At 53.8% G+C, this 22351-nt stretch overlaps 2 protein-coding genes and 1 non-coding gene across 9 annotated transcripts; 1 reads left to right on the top strand and 2 right to left on the bottom strand.

Moving 5' to 3' along the window:
- The first annotated feature begins 109 nt into the window (after positions 1-109).
- HSF1 (heat shock transcription factor 1) lies at positions 110-21963 on the top strand. 7 transcript variants are annotated; one of them, XM_028093567.2, is made up of 14 exons: positions 110-390; positions 16460-16568; positions 16961-17097; positions 17379-17503; positions 18748-18823; positions 18917-18978; positions 19100-19196; positions 19308-19444; positions 19529-19804; positions 20172-20252; positions 21017-21122; positions 21194-21259; positions 21358-21427; positions 21509-21963. In XM_028093567.2, exons 1-14 carry the CDS (start codon positions 274-276, stop codon positions 21712-21714), a joined length of 1665 nt encoding a protein of 554 aa, XP_027949368.1. In that variant the 5' UTR covers positions 110-273; the 3' UTR covers positions 21715-21963. The 7 variants fall into 7 exon arrangements, with proteins under 7 accessions (XP_027949368.1, XP_027949367.1, XP_027949366.1 ...); XM_028093566.2 differs by having other exon boundaries at positions 21355-21427; XM_028093565.2 differs by having other exon boundaries at positions 16457-16568.
- LOC148164589 (large ribosomal subunit protein uL16-like) lies at positions 9832-10201 on the bottom strand. The gene has a single exon (XM_088023068.1). It carries the CDS (start codon positions 10171-10173, stop codon positions 9871-9873), a length of 303 nt encoding a protein of 100 aa, XP_087879194.1. The 5' UTR covers positions 10174-10201; the 3' UTR covers positions 9832-9870.
- On the bottom strand, positions 10234-10367 carry LOC114201122 (small nucleolar RNA SNORA70). The gene has a single exon (XR_003607586.1). It is a non-coding gene; the product is annotated as a small nucleolar RNA SNORA70 (small nucleolar RNA).
- Positions 21964-22351: the final 388 nt, after the last annotated feature.

Below are 22351 nucleotides of genomic sequence, written 5' to 3'. Positions count from 1 at the left end.
CGCAAGCGCGCGGCGACAGAAGAGCGGGAGGGGGCGGGGCGGGGCGGGGCGGGGCGGGGCGGGCGTACGCGCGCCGGGGCGACGCGGGCGGGTGGCGCCGGCGGGAGCGCGCCCGTCGCAAGATGGCTGCGGCCATGCTAGGCCGCGGGGCCGTGTGTGCGCAGCCGGCAGTGGCGGTGGTGCTGCCCCGGCGGCAGGCGCGTCGGCAGCGCTAGCTCGGCCCGAGGCCCCATTTCGCGGTCGTCACCTCCGCCTCTCCCCGCCTAGCCCGGCATGGATCTGCCCGTGGGCCCCGGCGCGGCGGGGCCCAGCAACGTCCCGGCCTTCCTGACCAAGCTGTGGACCCTCGTTAGCGACCCGGACACCGACGCTCTTATCTGCTGGAGCCCGGTGAGGGGCCGGGGCCAGCCCCGTGAGGGGCGGGATGTGGGGAGGCGGGAGCTCAGGGTCAGGGTTCGCAGGAAAAGCGTGCGGGGCTCGCTCTTGTCGGCGCCTGCCACGCCAAGTGTCCGCAGGTTGGGGAGGAAGGGCCTCTCCTTTGATCTTTCGCTAACTGTTGGACAATCGCGGAAGTACCCAGGCCCGGTGGCGATCATTGTGCCCAGGTGACCCTCCGTATTTTATCAAATGAGTTACCAGGGTGGTGTGGTCGGCAGCTATTCGTAGAAAATTAGGACGTGGCGCGTGAATCGGAGGGCGTTGCTCTAGTGCAAAGGGGAAAGGAACGAAAACAGAAAGTAAAACGTCATAAAGTTCAAGTTGATCTCGAACCCATGCCCAGAGATACTGGAGCTGGGTTTCCCTAGAACAGCTTTGTTTTTCATTCCTCACAGGGCGTCTTTATTCAAGTCCCTGTCTTCTGTTGCCTGGCAGCAGGCTTGTTTACAAGGTTTGACCCTGCAAGACCGGACAGCTCCGGTTTTGCAGGGGTAGATCAGAGAGTGTGTCGGGAGTTGAAGATCGGAATCTGCTGTTCCCATCCTGTGATGTCGTGTCTGGGGAAGGCCAGAGCCATACCCCAGGGCTGGCAAATGGGTGACCTGAAGAAAGGCCACCCTGGTCCAGAGCCTGTGGGTGCCTCCAAATCTGCTTGACCTCTTGAGGGCCAAAACGCTGGGTTTCTCAGACTTTTCTAAGCACTTCCTTTCATGCTCTTAAGCCGTTAGGAATGAAGAAATGTTTAGGTTGAAGCTAAGTCTTGGGTTGTCCGTTTGCTCAAGCGCTGCTCTGCCTGAAGACTGGGAATAAAGAGACTAGGTATCACGCGGCATTCTTATTGGAGACACTTTGTGTTGGTTTCAGTGACTTGCATGTGTGGGCACTCCATTCCTCAGTGCACTACCCGTTTTCTCTGATGACAGGCAAGGGCCCTGAAAAGGAGAAACATGCTTTCCCACAAGCTGCCATGTTACCGCCATCCCCTCTTTCCAGACCTCGAATTTTTCTAACCAAAGAAAGTGACCCCACATTTCTGTCTTCCTTTATCTTCCTTCTTCCTCTTTTTCCTTCCCCTAACTTCCAGGAAACACTCTTAACCCAGATTGGGGGGGGGGGGGCATCAGAGATGCCCTGGGAAATATTCCAAGCCTAATCCTGCTAGGGTGATCCATCCCACCTGCTAGGGTGCCCCTTAATCTGCTTGCTTTTTCTGCTTAAAGATTGTGAGGCATGTGGGTGAAGTGTTACCAGCTTACTCTCCAGGACCCGCAGCCTGTGTTCTATGTTCTAGGCAGGGCATTTGAACAGGAATGATCAGGCCTGTGACAGCATTCACTTATAGTGGCTGCTCATGAATCCTCTTGGTATTGGGGGGATGGGAATCAGGTCAGGGGAAAGGGGGTTGGGGAACCGGCTGGAGCATGAGAATTTGATCCTTCCTGGTCTATATGCAGGTCAGGCAGGACATAGTGGTAGGGGCTGGCACTGACAATGAATACAGAAACCAAACAGTAACTCAGTAGTGGAAGGAAGCCCTTTCCAGGCTGGGCAGGGGAACTGGGCAGGGAACTGCCTGGCTCGGGGGCAGGAGATGGTCCTGTACCTGTGGCCTCTACCACAAAAGTCCACACAGGGTCTTCTGCAGACTTGTGGCCCAGAGTCTGGCTCTCAGAGGCCTTAGAAAGCTCTGATGTCCTTGCTTTTGGTGTCTCCCCCTTTGTGTTGGAAGTTTTCTCACAGTTCTACCAAGAGAAACTCACCACATTTGACCTAGGGGACAAGGGGCAGTCAGAGGTACGGTGGCTGACTCTCCAGGCTGAATAAGGTGAGGGAAGGGGTCCAGCCCCAGAAGCCCTCTGGCCAGTGGGACCAGGTCTGGACAGCGTTGAGCTTCCTCTGCCCAGCCTGAGGGACAGATCACAGGTCACTGCCCCAGAGGATTACATTGGCTTACTCACCCTCAAATCCTCATACAGGTAAAGATGCACTAGGCATGGCATCTCAGCGGGATAAGCAAGGGTCTTTGGAGAAGCAGCTGCCCCCCAAACAGGTCCTGCAGGACCCTACAGCTCCTGCTGCTGCAGAGAGGGAACTTGGCTGCCATGAGCACAGCCTGAGGGTGTGCCGCAGCTCCCCCGTGCCTCCCACGCCCACTGGGACTGTCCATGATTCAGGCCTGTCTGGCCTAGGGATCAGGGCCAGGTGAGGCTGGGAGGTGCCTGATGGCACAGTTTAAGGAGGCACTTATTTTTAGGGCCACTTGGAGGCCGGGGGGCTGGAGGGGGCTCCTTAAATTTTGGCCTTTGGCGCCTCTCTGGCCCCACCCTAGTCCCAGCCTGATCAGTGCAGTTCTCTTTTCTTTGGGAGCAGGAATGAACCTAATAGGACTGTGTGGAGCAGACACCTAGGAACTGGAGGTCACCAAGGCCAGGGCCCGTCCCAGGTGGCCAGTTGTCAGAGGGTCACTCTGGAGGGGCTGGGTCTCAGGGTAGAGAGTTGGGGGCACAGCACTTCCTGCAGTTAGGTCACCAGCTCCCCGTGAGACCACTTGAATTGCTCTGGTCGCACCTGTACACTCAGAGCTGGCTGTGGACCATTTCCAGAGCTCCCTTGACAGGCAGGGACACTCCTCCTCCCCTGACACTGAGAGCCAGGTGAGGCACCCCCCCAAGCCTGCTGAGCTCGTTCTGAGACAGCTGCCAGGACCCAGCAGGCCCTCTGGATCCTGCCCTTAGGGATCTGTCAGTTGAGCCAAAATGCTGAAGGAGCACCGCAGGTTACTGCTCCCAGCGGCAGGCTGGGCGGCATGCTGCAGGGCCTCCTTGATGTAGACAGCTGCAGCCGCCACATGGCAGCCCAGCTGTGCTTCCTCAGACCTCACCTGCACTAGAGTATCAGTTCTCCTCCATCCACAGCCATGCAAGGAGCAGGCAGTTGGCCATTTTGTAGATAAGAAAACTGAGTCTTGGGCGCCTGGGTGGCTCAGTCAGTGAAGCGTCTGCCTTCAGCTCCGGTCATGATCCCAGAGTCCTGGGATCGAGTCCCACATCGGGCTCCCTGCTCAGCAGGGAGCTTGTTTCTCCCTCTGCCTCTCTCTCTCTCTCTCTCTCTCTCTCTCTCTCTCTCTCTCTCTCTCTCTCTCTGTCTCTCATGAATGGATGAATAAAATCTCTAAAAGAATAGAAGAGAAAACTGAGTCTCAAAAACATCAGGAAACTTAGCAAAACAAGCTGGAGATTGGTTAAACCAGACCCGAATCCAGCATCTTTCTGACAAAGACCAGCTGTTGCTCCCTGACCGCCTTTGCCAGGTACTCCGTATTTCCTGGTGGCAGCAGGAGAGCCCCCACCCATGCCCACAGGGTCAAGACGCTGGGCCTACCCTCACTGGTTTTCTTAGTTAGACCCTGGCCGCACTGGGACTGACCAGCACTGCGGGTGCTCAGTCAGGATTGTATTTTGGATTTTTACATAAGTCCCCCTCACCCCTTCAGTAGAGATACACATACACAGACGGACGGACGGACGAGACTGGCAGAGACCTATAAACGACAGACTCCACGCTGTGGCCTCCCGAGTCTGTTTCCTCCTGCCCCCCCCCCCCAGGGGGTGAGGTGGGCAGGGGTGCGGTGAGGAGGGGCCCAGGGCACATGGGTCTTGGAAGGGGGCTGGAGGTCTGGGCCATGATGGCCTCCTTGGGGGTGGGGGTGGGGGTGGGGGGGAGGTAGATGTCCGGAGCGTAGCCGTGCGCGCCTGACTCCACAGGACCCGTGTGTGCTCAGAATCTTGACTCGACCTGGAAGGGGGCAGTGGGATAGACCCACTCTGGAATATGCAAAGAGCGCCCATCGGGTATGATGTGGGGGCTAGGCCAGAGTCCTCACACTCCATAGGCCCTGGAGCCTGCAGCTCTGGCTTCAAGGTGCCCTCCCCCTCGGGACGGGGGGGCGCTGTCTTCACAGGCCATGAAAGGAGGACGGCCAGCCCTCAAATGCTTCCCAGTCCTGGCAGGACAGCAGCTGTCACCACAGACCCCTCCGTTCTTGAGCCAGAAAGCCAGAGTGAGCAGAGTCACCGGCCTGCACGTGTCCCCTGGCCTGCAGATGGCCAGGGGTGAGGAGGATTGTGTTGGTGCTTGTGTTGCAGGCACTGACGTAAGCTAACTTAAGCAGAAAGAAGAACAGGACATGACGGTGCCAATGGTCTCACACTCAGATAAGGACAAAACTAGGGTGGGGGAGGGGGACCTAAGTGACCCTCCATTTCTGGACTGGCCTCCCACGTCCTGTCACCTCCCTCTGCAGCCTGGGTTTCTCTGCTTCTGTGGCCACATTGCTCTGGCCACACACCTACCGCTCCAAATGCCCATGTCCCTGGACCCCAGAGAGGGTTGGCCAGCCAGGCAGGAGACCAGAGCACATCATGCCAGACTAGTCTTCGGATTGACATTTGGGGGACTGAAGTGTTCTGGGTAGATAGTGCAGGTGGTCCCCCTCATGGAATACGGTGGTTATTAACCCTTTGGGGTCATGGAGCCTTTGAGAAAATACTCAAAGACAGAGACCCTCTCTATAAAAGCATACATGCCTGCAGAATTTTGGATTCATTTTAGATTATTCCTAGTGCCATCAAAAATAAGGCCAAAGGCTCCAAATTTACAGTCAGACTTGGCAGTTACTAAGAAGTGCATCTCAGGGCACCTGGCTGGCTCAGTGGGTAGAGAATGCAACTCTTGGTCTCGAAGCTATAAGTTCGAGCCCCATGCTGGGTGTAGAGTTCACTTTAAAAAGAAAGAGAGAAAGAAAGAAAAGGAAGGAAGGAGAGAAGGAAAGAGAAGTACATCTCAGGATTAGGGCATTGCTCACCAGCCAATAGCTGGGCACTCACTTCTCCCTGCTGCTTCCATATTTCTAATCACAGCCTTTGATTATACCCAAGGAAAAGCTAAGACCACTTCCAGGAATTCCCCAGAGGTAGCAGAGAAGGAGGGGTCTTGAATCATGAGGCAGGGAGATGGAACATGGTGTTCTGTGATGGATTCACCAGGAAACCTTTGAAACTCCTGATGGCCCTTAAGGTAGGGCTTGTAGGACATATTCAGTGTGGGCTTAACCCTTGAACAATGTTCAGGATTGGAAAACAGGAAGGACAGGTAAGCCACACAGGTGCCCAGGCTTTCTGCTTGGAGGCGGTTTTCAAACTAACAGCCCAGACTTTGGAAAAGCTAAGGCAGCTAGAGTTTGCAAGGTATGGTACCAGGGAAGGAAGTGTACCAGGAAGGAGCTCCAGGAGTCTGCACATGAGCCCCTTTGGGTCTTCAACAGAGTACTGGTTCCACCTGCCCATAGGATGAGACCTATGAGGCCAGCCTGAGAACCTTCTAGAAAAGGAACAGCTACTGAGGAGAGCTCACACAGGGCCGTGAATTACCTGAGTTCTCCCAGCCAATTCGGAGGAACCACATTGAACATGCAGAGCATTCAGCAGAGACTAAAAGAGCTACAGCAAAGAAAAAGAAAGAGCTACAGCTTGGAAGTGGGACTGAATTAAGAAAGTCTGCTCCAAACACAATGTAATTGAATTTAAAGAGAAGCCGTAAAAGGATCAGGCTGATCACACAAAACACTCTCCGGAGGAAGATCACAAAACCCAGACAACATAAAAACCCTCGTGTCCAGGGCCCTTTCAAAACTAACAGGTGAGCCAATTGGCAGGAAAGTGTGTCCTATGACAAAGAAGGGGAGAGTCATAGCAGTGTTCCCAGGGGTGATGGGAACTAGCCAACAAAGACATTAAAACAATTATAAAAATATTCCGAGTGCTCAAAGAAGTAAAGCAAACCCATGAAGACAGAGAAGTGGAAGACAGAGAATAAAATGTCAATGGAACAAGTTTCTCATGCAGAAGAATTCCACATTGTCCGTGTAGATCCCGCCTTCAGGGAGGCATCACGTGTCTCCTCACCTGCACATGTGGGCTACACGAAGTGACTTTATTCCAAGAAGCAACAGAGTGGGGGCAGTCAACTATCGTGGGGACACCTGACAGACATGGCCTCATAGCGTGCGTCCTTGCCATGACACGAGGGGAAGGGCACTTAACCTCTGTGGTCTTCCTCCAAAAACTTACATAACCTCAACTAGTCATTAGGAAAAGACACAGGACAAATCCAAACTGAGTGACATTCTACAAAATACCAGACAAGTACTCCTCAAAACTGTCAAGGTCAAGAGAAACCAGGAAAGTCTAAGAGACTGCCCCAACCAAGGGGAATGTAAGGAGACATAACAACTAAACGTAACATAATCCCTTGGATGATGTCCTGGGGCAAAAGGACGGAAGATAAAAACTAAGGAAATCTGAATAAAATAGGAACTTTAGTTAATAAGGAACAGGCATGCCCCTTTTTTTGAAAGTTCATGTTATGCCATCTTGCTTTAAAAAAGACCTACATTAGTTCCTGTTTTAGCTAACTGAAAGATTATTTTTGGGGTCTGGGACTACTCTAGATTTTTCCATATTAGCAGTAATTCTTTGCTTTATGAATTTCGGCTTACAAAAGATTTCCTGGGAACACTCTACTTTCAGATAGCAGGGGAAACCTGTATATTGCAACAAGTACACAATGTTAATCATAGTGTGCAGGGTATATGAGAACTCTGTACTATCTTCCCAACTTTTCTGTAAACCTAAAGTTAATGTAAAATCCAAAGCTTATTTGTATAAGTTATTGCAGGGGATTAACAGATTAGATACTGCAGAAGAAAAGATCACTGAACTAGAGGAACCATAGGAACTATTCATAGTGATGTCCAGAGAAAACCAGACTGGAATTAGTGAGCAGAGCCTCATGGAGACGATATCACACAGCCTGACACACAAGCGAAGTTCAAGAATAAAGGGGGAGGGAATGCTTAGACATAACCATCCAAATTTTTGGAAAGCTGTGAACCCATAAATCCAAGACTTATAAGACTTTCCAAGGATGGGGCGCCTGGGTGGCTCCGTCGTTAGGCGTCTGCCTTCGGCTCAGGTCACGGTCCCAGGGTCCTGGGATCGAGCCCCGTATCGGGCTCCCTGCTCCGCGGGAAGCCTGCTTCTCCCTCTCCCACTCCCCCTGCCTGTGTTCCCTCTCTCGCTCTGTCTCTCTCTGTCAAATGAATAAATGAAATCTTCAGAAAAAAAAAAAAAAAGACTTTCCAAGGAGGATAAGCACAAAAAGCATATACCAGGGCACATCACCATCAGGTCGCTAAAAACAGGTGAGGAAGAGAAAATCCTAAAGCAGCCCGAAAAAGAAAGGGAATTGCACAGAGGGATGTAGAACAATGCTGACTTCTCCTCAGCAACTCTGAGGCTTGAGGCCAGAAGGGAGTTCCATTGGTGGGAGTCTAGTCAGCATTCAGAACTCAGTGTAACTCACCACGTCAGCAGACGTAGAAGAAAAACCACACGACCGTCTCAGTGGAGTAAGGAGAGACACTGACAAATGTAACATCCACTTCATGATAACAGCTCAGCAGACTAGTAAGGGCGGTTCCTCAGTCCCATAAAAAGCACCTGCAAAAACCTACAACTGGCATTGTACTTAATGGGGACAAAGCAGGTACTTCTCCCCAACAATGGAAAAGAAAGCCAGGATGTCTGCTTTTAGCACTTCTCTTTAACAAATTGTGTAATCCCCTGGTCAAGTGATACAGCAAATAAGTAAATAAAAGACCGAAAAATTGGAAGGTGAGATGTCAAACTGTCCACATTTATAGAAAACATTGTCACTGACTTAGTCCCAAGGAATCTACCAAAAAAAAGTTACTAGAACTAATAAATGAGTTTAGTGAGGCCATAGGATTCAGGGTTAGTATACAAAAACCAATTCTATTTCTACACACTAGGAATGAACTGTTGAAAATGGAAATATTTACAATAGCTTCAAAAAAAAAACACACACAAAGAGGCTCCTGGGTGGCTCAGTTGGTTGAGCATCTGACTCTTGATCTCAGTTCAGGTCATGATCTCAGGGTCATGAGATTGAGCCCCATGTCGGGCTCTGCGCTTAGCAAGGAATCTGCTTGGGATGCTCTCCTTCTCCCTCCCCCCCCCCACTAAAATAAATAAATAAATCTTTAAAACACACACAAAATATTTAGTGCTTGTATTACTTATTGCTGTGTAACCAAATATCTCAAGACTTAACTGATAAAACAACAAACCCCACAGTTTCTGAGAGTCACAGACTGATTCTGATTCAAGCCCTCTCATTGAGGTTGCAGTCATTTCAAGATGACTGAAGAAGAGAGACCTGCCTCCAAGTTCACTCAAGTGTTTTGTGGCAAGTAGCTTTTGGCAAGACACTTTCATTCCTCACCATGTGAGCCTCTCCTTAGGGCTGCCTACAGCAGGTCAGCCTGCTTCTCTCAGAGCGAGGGATCCAAGAAAGCAAGAGCCCCAGGTAGCTTTTGTAACCCGTTCTCAAATATCATCACATCTGTTGAATGCTAGTGGTCACAAAGAACAGCCCTGGTACACCCCTCATTGGGTGTAGAGATTACTTAAAACTAAACAAGTCAAACAAAAACAGTCTGAGAAAACAGACCAGTATCTTTCATAATAAAATATGAGCAAATCTAGCAATATATATAAAAAAAGTAATGTCACAACATATGGAACTTATTCCAGAAATGCAAGAGTGGTTCAAGATTTTAAAATCAATCAGTATAATTCACTGTGTTAACAACCTAAAGAAGAAAAACCACATGAACATATTATTTGCAGAAAAAGCATTTGACAGAATATGTTTGTAAAAAAAAAAAATCCTCAGGAAACTAGGAATAGTGGGGACTTTTTCAGCCTGATACAAAAGGGTCTACAAAGAAACCTACACCTAACGTCATGCTTAATGGTAGGAGAGACTGAATGCTTTTCCCCTAAGATCAGAACAAGGAAGGCACAGTGTCTGTTTTCCCCAGTTCTAGTCAACATTGTACCAGAAGGCCTGTCCAGTACTTGAAGACAAGAGAAAGAAATTAAAGGAATATATATTGGAGAGGAAGAAATAAAGCCGGCCTTATTCATAGATAGCATGATTGTCTACATAGAAAGTACCAAGAAATCTACAAAAATACTCCCAAAACTAGGGGTGCCTGGATGGCTCAGTTTGTTAAGTATCCAACTCTTGATTTTGTCTCAGGTCATGATCTCAGGGTTGTGAGATTAAGCCGTGTGTTGGGCTCCAGGCTGGGCTTGGAGACTGCTTAAGAGTCTCCTTCTCCCCTCTGTCCCTAACCCTAACCCGCCCCTGCCCCCCCCCCCGCTCGCACATGCATACTCTCAAAAAATTTTTTTAATTTTTATTTTAATTTTTTTTATTTTTTTGACAGAGAGGTAGTAGGTTTTATTGGTGGGCATGAATAGGGAGGGGGCAGTGCTGAGGTTCTCATGAGTGCAGAGCCCTCCATTTGTCCAAGGGGCCACGATTAGGGATGTATTTGACTCCACATCCATCTGGGATAAGCCGCTTTTCAGCCACCATGTCTTCAAATTCATCCGCATTAAACTTAGTAAAGCCCCACTTCTTGGAGATGTGGATCTTCTGGCGGCCAGGGAACTTGAACTTGGCCCTGTGTAGGGCCTCAATCACATGTTCCTTGTTCTGCAGCTTGGTACGGATGGACATGATGACTTGGCCAATGTGGACCCTGGCTACTGTGCCCCGGGGCTTTCCAAAGGCACCCCGCATACCTGTGTGCAGCCTAGATTGGAGATAGCATGAGGTCAGACCTCAATATCCACTGGAAAGGACTGTCTCCAAGGTCCCTTAGGGCAACCCATACAATCAACAGGCTGCATACACTCCCAAGGAGGCTACTGTTTGCAGCCATGGCACACTGAGCCCCCGTGGACAGAGAGCACAGTCGGCTTAATTGGCTGCAGAAAAAAATTTTTTTTAATTTTTAAAAATTAAAAAAAAAAGCGCATGGGTGACTCAGTTAAGCATCTGCCCTCGGCTCAGGTCATGATCCCAGGGTCCTGGGATCAAGCCCCACATGCAGGGAGCCTACTTCTCCCCCTCCCTCTGCTGCTCCCACCGCTTGTGCTCTCTCTCTGTGTCAAATAAATATTCTTTTAAAAATTTTTAAAAATAATCCTAGAACTAAACGAGTTTTACAAGGTCACTAGATACAAGGTCAACACACAAAAATAAATTGCATTTCTTTTTTTTTTTTTAAGATTTTATTGAGAGAGAGAGAGAGCATGAGCAGGGGGAGGGGCAGAGGGAGAGGGAGAAGCAGACTCACCACTGAGCAGGGAGCCTGATGTGGGGCTTGATCCCAGGACCCTGGGATCATGACCTGAGCCCAAACCAGTCACTTAACCAACTGAGTCACCCAGATTCCCCAATCAATTGCATTTCCTTTTTTTTCTTTAAGATTTCATTTATTAGAGAGAGAGACAGAGAGAGAGAGAGCGCACAAGCGGGGGAGGAGGAGTAGAGGGAGAGCAGACTCCCCGCTGAGCAGGGAGCGTGACGTGGGGCTCCATCCCAGGACCCTGGGATCACGACCTGAGCCGAAGGCAGACAATCGACTGAGCCACCCAGGTGCCCAATCAGTTACATTTCTGATGAAAGATAGGAAATTGATACTTTTTAAAACATCATTTACAGCTGTTTGGGGTTGGGGGGGGAGAGTACTTAAAGAGAAGTCTGGTAAAACATGCAGGGATCTGTATGTCAAAACTATAGAACTGTAAAAACACTCATGAAAGAAAGCAGAGTTGACCTAAGTAAATGGAACAGCATACCATGTTTATGGATTTTTTTAAAAAGCAAATTTGGGAAGTTTTCAGGCCTTATTTCTTTGAATGTTTGTTCCATTCCTTTCTCTTTATGGTACTCCATTTACATATATGTTGGTGCAGCTAAAGATGTCCCACGTGTTTTTGAGGCTCCTTTGATGTTTTCTTTACTGCTTTCTCTCTGTTCTTCTGCTTTCATAATCTCTATCAGTCCATTGTCAAATTTGCTGATTCTTTCTTCTGCCAATTCACATCTGCTGTTGAGCCTTCTAGTAAATTTCTCGTTTTGGTTATTGTACCATTGAACTTTGGAGTTTTTGTCTGACTCTTCTTTGTGATTACTGGTTTTGTTTTTTTTTTTACTGTTACTGTCCTTTGGTGAGGCACTGTCACCTCATCTTCCTTGACTGATTTCCTTTAATTCTCTAAACATACTTATAACGTGTTCTTTGAAGTCTTGGTTAAATCTGACCTCTTGTCTCTGACAGGCTGTTTCTGTGATTGTTTTTCTCTTTTCCCTTGTGCGTGGGTCATACTTTGATATTTCTTTACATGTCTTATTTTGTTGAAAAAGTGCATTTTAGGCAATGCAGTACTTCTGGATGCCCACCACACCCAGCTCCTCCTGTGCTTGTTTTTCATTTTTGCTGGCTTGTGGGCTGTGTTAGTGAGGTCTGTTTCCTCTCTTTACTATCTGTGAGTTCACGGCCTCATAGGGTATTACACCTAGACTGTAGGCTCTATAATTACTGCCTGACTTTTCTATTGGTTTTGACAGTGCCCCGGGGCACAGATTATTGAACAGTCTTGTCCAATTACATTCAAGCAGTGGCGGCCTTTAAGGTCTGTCTGAGGTTTGTTCTGACCTGGGACGGCTCTTAGCTGTCTCTTTCCTGTGTGAACAAGCTGGCTGTGGTTGAGCTTGTTACTGGGTTTTTTTGTTTTTTGGGGGGGGTTTTTGTTTTTTTTTTTTTAAGATTTATTTATCTGAGAGAGGGAGGGAGCGTGTGCATGCAAGCTGGGGAGGGACAGAGGGAGGGGAATCTCAAGCAGACTCCCCGCTGAGAATGGAGCTGGATGTGGGGCTCGATCCCACGACCCTATGATCATGATCTGAGCCAAAATCAAGAGTCAAGATGGATGCTCAACCAACTGAGTCATCCAGGTGCCCCTTGAGCTTGTCACTTTTTTTTTTTAAGATTTTTTTTTTTTTTTTGAAAGAGAGCATGAGCGGGGGTTGGGGGGTGGAGCACAGGCAGAGGGAGAAACAGACTTCCCACCGAGCAGGGAACCTGATGCAGGACTCAACCCCAGGATCCTGAGATCGTGACCTGAGCCAAAGGCAGACACGTAACCGACTGAGTCACCCAGGCGCCCCTCGAGCTTGTTATTCTTAACATAGAGGTGCTACTGCTCTCAAGAGCAGCCTTAAGCTTGAACTTTTCTACACTTTGTTTCACATAAAGTGAGTTTGCTTGGGGAGACCTTCAGAGCTCTCTTTCCTTTGGATTGCCTCTCTCCTGGGGAACTCTCTGAGCCACTACTCCAGGCACTGGGAAGAGTAGTGGCCTCTTGTCTTCCCAGCTTGACTCTCTCAGCATGGATGCTATACCCTACATGCTAGCTGGAGGGAGGGCAGTCAGGGGCTCAATACGCTCAGCCTGCCATGCCTGGGGTACAGCCTGCAATATATGGATGGGGGCAAAGCCCCCCCCGCCCCGACCAACCTCTTGGTTACAATCACCAGGAATTTAGCCTGTTGACCTAGACAGGATGAGAAATGCTGGGTGGCCTTCCCCTCTCAGTGAGATACCATAAGCCTTGATTGGAAACAGAGGGGAAAGAGACCCCCATCTTCCTGGCCATGCCCTCCCAGAGTATAGCATCAATCAAAGTGAACTGGAGTGGGGAGAGAGCCGCTTGCAGCTCAGATGCTACAGGCTCACTATTCCTACATAGTTTTAGTAGGTTTTCTTTTTCTTTTTTTTTTTTAGATTTTATTTACTTATTTGACAGAGAGAGACACAACGAGAGAGGGAACACAAGCAGGGGGAGTGGGAGAGGGAGAAGCAGGCTTCCCGCTGAGCAGGGAGCCCAATGTGGGACTCGATCCCAGGACCTGAGCTGAAAGCAGACGCTTAATGACTGAGCTACCCAGGTGCCCCAGTAGGTTTTCTTAAATAAATGTTCTCATTTGTTGTATGCTTTTAGGATAATTTCCAGAGACTTTAAATGATTTAAATAAGCTTTATTTGTTTCACTTGGGAGTGGTTCAGTAGATCTCCTCACACCTGACATCCCAGAAGGGGAAATTGCTCCTTCATTTTCTTTTTTTTTTTTTTTTTAAAGATTTTATTTATTTATTTGAGAGAGAGAATGAGATAGAGAGCATGAGAGGGGAAAGGGTCAGAGGGAGAAGCAGACTCCCTGCTGAGCAGGGAGCCCGATGTGGGACTCGATCCCGGGACTCCAGGATCATGACCTGAGCCGAAGGCAGTCGCTTAACCAACTGAGCCACCCAGGTGCCCGCTCCTTCATTTTCAAAGGGTGGTTTTGCTGGATATAGAATTCTTGGTTGACATTTTCTTTCAGCCCCTTTCAATGTCATCCCACTGCCTTCTGGCCTCCATGGTTTCTGATGAGAAATCAGCTATTATTCTTATTAAGGCTCCCTTGTACATGATGAGTCTGTTCTCCCTTGTTGCTTTCGAAATTCTCGCCGGGTCTTTTCATCCTGCAGTTTGATTATGAAGTATCTAGATGTGACTCTCTTTGAGTTTATCCTGCTTGGAGTTTGTTTAGCTTCCTGGATGTTTTTCATCAAATTTGGGGAGTTTTTAGCCATTATTCCTTCTGTTCTCCCCTCTCCTGCTGGGACTCCCATTATGCATAAGCCGGTGTTTGGTAGTAACCCACAGTCTCTGAGACTCTGTCCATTTTTCTTCACTGTTTCTCTTTCTGTTCCTCAGACTGGATAATCTCAATTGACCTATCCTCATATTTGCTGATTCCTTCTTGTCCGTGCTCAGATCTGCTCTCAAGCCCCTCTAGTGAGTTTTATGTCTGAGTTATTATACTCCCTAACTCCAGAATTCTGATTTGGTTCACTTTTATGATTTTTATCTCTATTGATATTCGTTGTTTTATGAGATATGTTCATGCTTTCCTATATTTCTGTAGATGCAGTTTTATTTTGGTCTTTGAACATATTTGAAATAGCTGATTTAAAGGCTTTGTATAATAAACCCAACTTCTAAGCTTCCTTAGGGATGGTTTCAACTGATTGCTTTTTTTCCAGTATATAGGCCAGGCCTTGTTTCTTTGCATGTCTCTTTTTTATTGAAAATTGGATTTTCAGTTAATATAATGTGGTATATGTTAGGTTCTGAACATCAGCTCCCTCCTCCCCAGGGCAATTGCTCTTTCTTGTAGTTGTTGGTATTTATTTGTCTCACGACTTTACTGAACTAATTCTGGACAATTTATGGTCTTTGTGACCAAAGTCTTTCCTTGGTTAGCATCGTAATCAGGTAGTGAAGGGGACAGAAATTTCCTTTAATGCTTGGAACCCATAACTGTGCCATTTTTTGCCAGGGGCTCTGTGTATGTACCGGGGTATGCCTTCAGTGCTCAGCCGGGCAGTTGGTGCCCCTATTTCATCCTCTGTTTGGTGCTGATGCGGAGCCTTGAAGCAGCCAGAGGTGCAAGCTTAGGGCCTTTTCAGGTCTTGTCCTGATTCTCCACAGAGCCCTGCACATGCATGTGACTTCTGGGTTCCCAGGAATATTTTGGAGCTTTTCAAAACCCCTCTCGAAATCTCATTCCCCAGCTCGCTCTTTTTATTTTATTTTATTTTTTTACTTTTTTAAGATTTTATTTATTTGACAGAGACACAGCGAGAGAGGGAACACAAGCAGGGGGAGTGGGAGAGGGAGCAGCAGGCTTCCCGCTGAGCAGGGAGCCCGATGCGGGGCTCGATCCCAGGACCCCGGGATCACGACCTGAGCCGAAGGCAGACGCTTAACGACTGGGCCACCCGGGTGCCCCTGCCCAGCTCTTTCAAGTTTTCTGGTTAGCTTGTTTTTTGCCTTAACTGTTATCCTGTGCCTTAGACAGCACAAAGTTTTAAAATTCTCTTTTGGTGTTATCAACAAACATCCCCCAGGGAAGAGGCTTTTTATACGGGGAGAGTTTTGGGTCAAATCAAGCAAAGACAGCTTTGCCAGTGGAATCTCCTAGGGAGCTGTCAGACCAGTAAAATAGGAATTCTCTGAGAGTGGGGCCTTGAAGAAGCCCCAGCCCCATCGTCACCCAGTGGCTGCCAGGGTGCCGGGGTTCTGTGATTTCAGCTGCTGGTTTTCATGGCTACAGGAGGGAAGCGGGAGTAGGGCAAGTCAAAATCCCACAGTGCTCTCGGATCTTACTGCCAGTGAACCATTGTTCTTGAGTAAATGCCCCCTATGTTGCTATAGTCCTTTGATTTTTCAGAGTTCTGGAAAAGTGCACTCTAACGTTTTTGCCAGTTTTCTTACTGCTGCTTTGGAGGAGAGTCTTCAGAGGCCCTTCCTCCACCTTCTCCACCCCTCACATGCTTCCATGCAAGCTTGTTTTCACGTGCACACACACGTGGACTGGCCAGCCTCCAGCTCTCATCAGGCACCTGGGGGATCCTCTCTGGCTCCTCGCGCTCCTTACCTCTAGTGCCCTCACTGATGGGGGAGGCCGTGCCCGGTGTCTCTAGTGGACTCACACCCCCCGCCCCAGCTCCCCTCACCACTGTGTCCCTGCTCCAGGACCCTGACCCTCCTGGTAGCTCCTGGATTTAGGTCAGAAAGGAGATGGCGGAAGAGGACTGTGGTGACTCTGGGGGGGGTCTCAGATGCCCACAGAGGAGCAGACTTGCGGTTCTGAACACAACCGTGTGTTTCCCTCCAGAGGGACTCAAGTTAGGCTCCCCTTCTCTTGGCTGCCTCACTCTGGGGTCTTAGCTGCTCTTGGGGGAAGTTTGGTGGTGAAGCTGAAAACAAGACCCCTAAGAACTGGGTCTGGAATGCTGTGTGTTTGGGGCACCCCTGGAAGCCTGGGGCAGAGGGACCAGGCCCATCTGGCTGATGGTCATGGGCGTTCCCCCCCCCGCCCCAAGGGGGCAGGCATGGGGGTCGCCCACCTCTCAGCGGCAGCGTCTCCCTCGCGGGCAGCGTGTGACCCAGCGGCGTGTCTCCCAGCAGAGCGGGAACAGCTTCCACGTGTTTGACCAGGGCCAGTTTGCCAAGGAGGTGCTGCCCAAGTACTTCAAGCACAACAACATGGCCAGCTTCGTGCGGCAGCTCAACATGTGTGAGTACCCAGCCCTCCTGGCGTGCGGGGCAGGGATGGAGGGCCGCCTCCACAGAGGCTCTGTGCTGCCGCAGCGAAGGATGCAGCCACAGCTTCTCGTAGCTGGGCGGCCAGGGTCCAGCAGGCCTGCACCCAGAGTCCTCAGGGAAGAGTTGGTGAAGCCCCAGCCGGACACAGCCACGTGGTGGGGAGGGCTCGTCATCTGGGGATGTGGGGTCTCCCTTAGACCCAGACCACCCAGCGGCTGCCGGCAGTGGTGGGACCAGAGCCGCTCCAGGCCGAGCTCTCCTCTGGGACCCTCTGATGTCCCTCAGCGGGGCACTGGCTGGGCTGTCGTTGGGGGTCTGGTCCCCAGCCCTGAGGCAGAGTGGCCCCCACCCCGTCATATGCAGACGGCTTCCGGAAGGTGGTCCACATTGAGCAGGGTGGCTTGGTCAAGCCAGAGAGGGACGACACTGAGTTCCAGCACCCGTGCTTCCTGCGTGGCCAGGAGCAGCTCCTTGAGAACATCAAGAGGAAAGTGACCAGTGTGAGTAGCCAGCCTCCCTCTCTCTGCCTCCTCAGACCTTCCTCCGGGCTGTGTGGGGATGCAGCGTCCACTCACCGTCCTGCCGGGCCTACCCACTGCTGAGGGCAGCTCAGCGGCTTTCCTGATGGGCCCTCCCCTCCCTGTGTGTCTTGGACTCCCCTTGCCCGTTCCCCCGTCAGCCACCACGGTGAAGGCCCCTCTCCAGACTGCCAGCCCCTTGGCCTTGGCACTGTGTCCCGGGGAGGGGGGCATCTCAGTGACTGTTCCCCCCGGGAACCCAGGTATCCACGCTGAAGAATGAGGACATAAAGATTCGCCAGGACAGCGTCACCAAGCTGCTGACGGACGTGCAGCTCATGAAGGGGAAGCAGGAGAGCATGGACTCCAAACTCCTGGCCATGAAGCAGTAGGTCCTATGCAGCGAGTGCTGTGGGGACGCCTGGACGGGGAGATGGAGGGATGAGGGGCTCCCGCGGAGGCAGCCTGAGGAAGGAGCAGGCAGGAGCAGGGCAGGCCTGGTTGCCGGCCACTGCCCCCCGGGGGCTCTTCCCACCAGCCCCGCCTCCCATGGTTTGTGACATAGGCACCCGGGCCTTCTGCTCTCCAAATGTAGAATTAGGTTTGGACTTGCGCTCACTCCCCAGGAGACAGGGTCCGAGCCACGTCCTGTCCCAACAGGCAGAGCTGGGCTCCTCCCGCTGCCTCCCGCGTGTGCACCCTGCAGGCCAGGGTGGCAGGGTCTTCCTGGCCCTCATGGTGCCGGCTCTCCCGCGGGTCCCCACCACCCCTGGGGCACATTTGGCCACATAACCAGCCCTGTGCTCCTGTCCTCAACCAGGACCCCCAAGAAGGCTGGCTTGGGTCTTTTCCGATGCACGTGGGGGCCCTGGGGACCTCAGGAACCTATCCTCAGCTCAGCTTCATGTGGCCTCAGATCCTCTTGGGGCAGGGCCTCATGACTCCATTGTCATGGAAGGGGCTCCTGGGCTCTGGCTGTCCTCACATTGGGGTCAGGCAGAAGCCACTAACTATATGACCCCTGGAGATGGGGGCTAGGTGAGCTTGGGCTCCCAGGACATGGGTACCTCTCAGGGTGAGGCCAAGGGGGTCAATTCCACGTCAGTGAGACGTTCACGGGGCTGGCCATGGCGTGATCACAGCCCTAGCTTGCCCAGTTGGGAAGATGGTGCTCAGGTGGCCCTTTCCACCCCCTGAAGTCACCTGTGAGCCATTTCCAGGCCTGGTGAGGGGCTCCGAGCCCCCCAGAGGCATAGGATGACCCCCTGAAGAGCTGGGCTGCACTGCACCCCTGGCCTTCCCTCCTCTCCTCGTGTTCAGTTGGGGTGGAGACGGCTCGGGGTTGGAGGGCAGACACTCAAGGCGGCAGACACTGCCGCCTCAGTGTGTCCAGGACCCTGGGGTATACCCAGCATGCCCAGCCCTGTGTTCTGCCTAAGGCCCCCAGCCCCTTCCTTAGGAGCCCCTCCCAACTGGCGCCCCACCTGCTGCGTCTGTATGTCCCTCCCTGCGGCGAGGCAGAGCACAGAGCGGCCTCGGTGCCAGCGAGGCCTGGGTCTGACCCCAGACCCTACACCTGCCCGGGGCAGGGGAGGGGGCACAGGGCATCTGACTGCGCCCCGTGTGTTCCAGCGAGAACGAGGCCCTGTGGCGGGAGGTGGCCAGCCTGCGGCAGAAGCACGCCCAGCAGCAGAAGGTCGTCAACAAGGTGCGCGGTGGGCCCGGCCGGGGCGGGGGGGGGGGGGGGGGGGCCGGCTGGGTCCCATCCTCGGCCGGGCTGACTGTGCCTTTCTGCCCACAGCTCATCCAGTTCCTCATCTCACTGGTGCAGTCGAACCGGATCCTGGGGGTGAAGAGGAAAATGTGAGGCGTGGGGGGTGCCTGTCCCTCAGCCCAGGGCCCCGGGCCACCCTGTCTCCTGTTGGCTGAGGCCTGGGCGGCCGAGGCCTGGGGGAGGGCCCTGACCCCCCCTCTCCCCCCACAGCCCCCTGATGCTGAACGACAGCAGTTCGGCACATTCCATGCCCAAGTATGGCCGGCAGTACTCCCTGGAGCACATCCACGGCTCAGGCCCCTACTCGGTGAGCACGCGGTGCGGCAGGGCTGGCCCCAGGCGGTGCGGCAGGGCTGGCCCCGGACCGTGCGGCAGGGCTGCAGCTCCTACCACACAGGTCACCTCCCTTCGATGGCAGGCTCCCTCCCCGGCCTACAGCAGCTCCAGCCTCTACTCCCCAGATGCCGTGGCCAGCTCCGGACCCATCATCTCCGACATCACCGAACTGGCCCCCAGCAGTCCCTTGGCCTCCCCGGGAGGAAGCATAGACGAGAGGTGGGGGCCACGTCATCCAACGGTCGGGAGAAGGGGGGGGCCCACAGAAGCGGTTACTGAGGTGTGTGTTCCCCGTGTGCGCAGGCCCCTCTCCAGCAGCCCCCTGGTACGCGTCAAGGAGGAGCCCCCCAGCCCTCCTCGGAGCCCCCGGGTGGAGGAGGCCAGTCCTGGACACCCGTCCTCTGTCGTGGAGATACCCCTGTCCCCAACCGCCCTCATTGACTCCATCCTGCGGGAAAGCGAGCCTGCCCCCACCACCCCGGCCACACCCCTTACGGATGCAGGGGGCCACCACCCCTCACCCTCGCCCCCACCTGCCTCGGCCCCTGAGAAGTGCCTCAGCGTAGCCTGCCTGGACAAGTGAGTGCCACCCCAGTCACCCGCACTGCAGCCCCTGGAAGCACAGCTAGGCCTCTAGCCAGGACCGTCCTGGCGGGGCTGGAACGGGGGGTCGTCAGGCTGTGGACATGGGTTGCTGGGGGAGACGCCAGCAGACCTGGCCCTGAGCTCAGAACTGGCTTGTCCCACGTCCCCCGTTGCCTCAGGAGCCAAGGGCATGTGGCCTCACAGGCCTGTCCCACCTCTCTCTGAGCCACTCTGGCCACTGCCCCTGTCCTGCTGCCCAGCAGAGGGCTTGCCCCAGAGGCCAGGCAAGCAAGGGCGGGGGGCACGGAGTCCACCTGGCCCCCACCTGCAATCGGGGGGCTCTTGTCTTTGTATCTTGCAGTTTGGCTCGCGCTCCACAGATGTCTGGGGTCGCCCGCCTCTTCCCCTGCCCCTCCTCTCTGCATGGCCGAGTCCAGCCAGGGTTAGCGCCGTCCCCACTGGGGAGGGAGGAGGGCTCCGCCAGAGCTCAGGCCCCTCCCCAGCCTCGGACCAGACCCTGGCCTGGCCATGAGCACTTGGCCCTGCCTGGTGAACAGGCGTCCCAGGCCCTCTGCAGCAGGGAGCAGCCCTCCCCCGCACCCCAGGCTCTGGGGCCCAAGCCAGTGCCCCAGGTCACTGACGGACAGCGCTGGGCTTCCCAGCCTGGCACCTGCTACCGGTGCAGCCAGCGTCCTGGCTGCTGTGCTGACCAGCTTCCCCTCAGGGCGGGGCGGGGCCCCGTGGACACCTCCCAGAGCCGGCCAGGCCACCCGTCCAGTGGCACAGGGCCGCCAGGTGGCCCAGGACCTTCTTGGCCACTGTCTCCAGACCCAGGGCAGAGACCAGCCCTCCACACCCTGCCCACGGTTCCCTCTCCCCATCGCTGCTGTCTTCCAGCGTGAAGGCAAGACCTTGTCAAGCCTGAAGAACTGCCCCCAGCCCGTCCTGAGCACTAAACCCCTCCTGGGCCCCCCTGCCATCTTGGCCCAGACCCAAGTGCTGCCAGAGGCCTTACTGGGCCTCACGGTGACAGGACCGGCCGGCACGCACGTCCCCTGGGCCACACCGGGTGCACGACGGGGCCCCAGCGGGCTGGGCTCTAGCTGAGGGCAGCCCCCCCGGCTGGTGCACGTGCGTGCCGGCAGGAAGGCATCTGGCTGGGGGTGCCTAGAGCTCCACTTGACCTGCCCCACCCACTCTGGCTAGGACTGAGCTCAGTGACCACTTGGACGCCATGGACTCCAACCTGGACAACCTGCAGACCATGCTGACAAGCCACGGCTTCAGCGTGGACACGAGTGCCCTGCTGGATGTGAGTGCCTCCCCACCCCCACCCTGCTTCCAGCCCATGGGCACAGCCTGACTGCCCTCCCCTCCCTGCAGCTGTTCAGCCCCTCAGTGACCGTGCCCGACATGAGCCTGCCCGACCTTGACAGCAGCCTGGCCAGCGTGCGTAGGCGGGGCGGGGCGGGGCGGGGCTGGCGGGGGAGTCGGGGTGGGAGGGGCGGCGAGGGGAACCCTCACTCTGCCCCCTCCTGCCCCAGCAGATCCAGGAGCTCCTCTCTCCCCAGGAGCCGCCCAGGCCCCTTGAGGCAGAGAACAGCAACCCCGACTCAGGTGAGCCGAGCCGCGAGCCCCTGCCCTGCGCCGCCCCAGCGTCCCCACCTGCCGGTGCCCTGACCCAGCCCCCACCCCCAGGGAAGCAGCTGGTGCACTACACAGCGCAACCCCTGTTCCTGGTGGACCCGGGCTCCGTCGATGTGGGAAGCAGCGACCTGCCCGTGCTCTTCGAGCTGGGGGAGGGCTCCTACTTCTCGGAGGCGGACGACTACACCGATGACCCCACCATCTCCCTGCTGACGGGCTCCGAGCCCCCCAAAGCCAAGGACCCCACTGTCTCCTAGAGGCCCCAGGAGGAAGGCTGGCTGAGGGGCTAGGTGTGGGCCCCGGTGGGCGGTGAGGGCCCCAGCCCTGCGTGCCACGGCTTGCTTGAGGCTTCACAGCCTCACTGGGACTGACCAGCACTGCGGGTGCTCAGTCAGGATTGTATTTTGGATTTTTACATAAGTCCCCCTCACCCCTTCAGTAGAGATACACATACACAGACGGACAGACGGACGAGACTGGCAGAGACCTATAAACGACAGACTCCACGCTGTGGCCTCCCGAGTCTGTTTCCTCCTGCCCCCCCCCCAGGGGGTGAGGTGGGCGGGGGTGCGGTGAGGAGGGGCCCAGGGCACATGGGTCTTGGAAGGGGGCTGGAGGTCTGGGCCATGATGGCCTCCTCGGGGGTGGGGGTGGGGGTGGGGGGGGAGGTAGATGTCCAGAGCGTAGCCGTGCGCGCCTGACTCCGCAGGACCCGTGTGCGCTCAGAATCTTGACTGGAGGACCTGGAAGGGGGCAGTGGGATAGACCCCCAGGAACGCTCTTCCCAAGACCTCCCCACAAGGGGGCCGATGGAGCAGGGATGGGCATGCTGGACGCCTCTTCCCGGCCGAGCATCCCTGCTCGTCACGCATTCTGAAGGCACTGGGCTGGCCT

Source organism: Eumetopias jubatus, unplaced genomic scaffold (assembly GCF_037043125.1).
Source record: "Eumetopias jubatus isolate StellerSeaLion01/CBP00866 unplaced genomic scaffold, mEumJub1_p1.0 scaffold_4, whole genome shotgun sequence".
NCBI classification, from domain to species: Eukaryota; Metazoa; Chordata; class Mammalia; order Carnivora; family Otariidae; genus Eumetopias; species Eumetopias jubatus.
The sequence above is the reverse complement of the archived record's forward strand: the minus strand, read 5'-3'. Positions and strand labels throughout refer to the sequence as shown.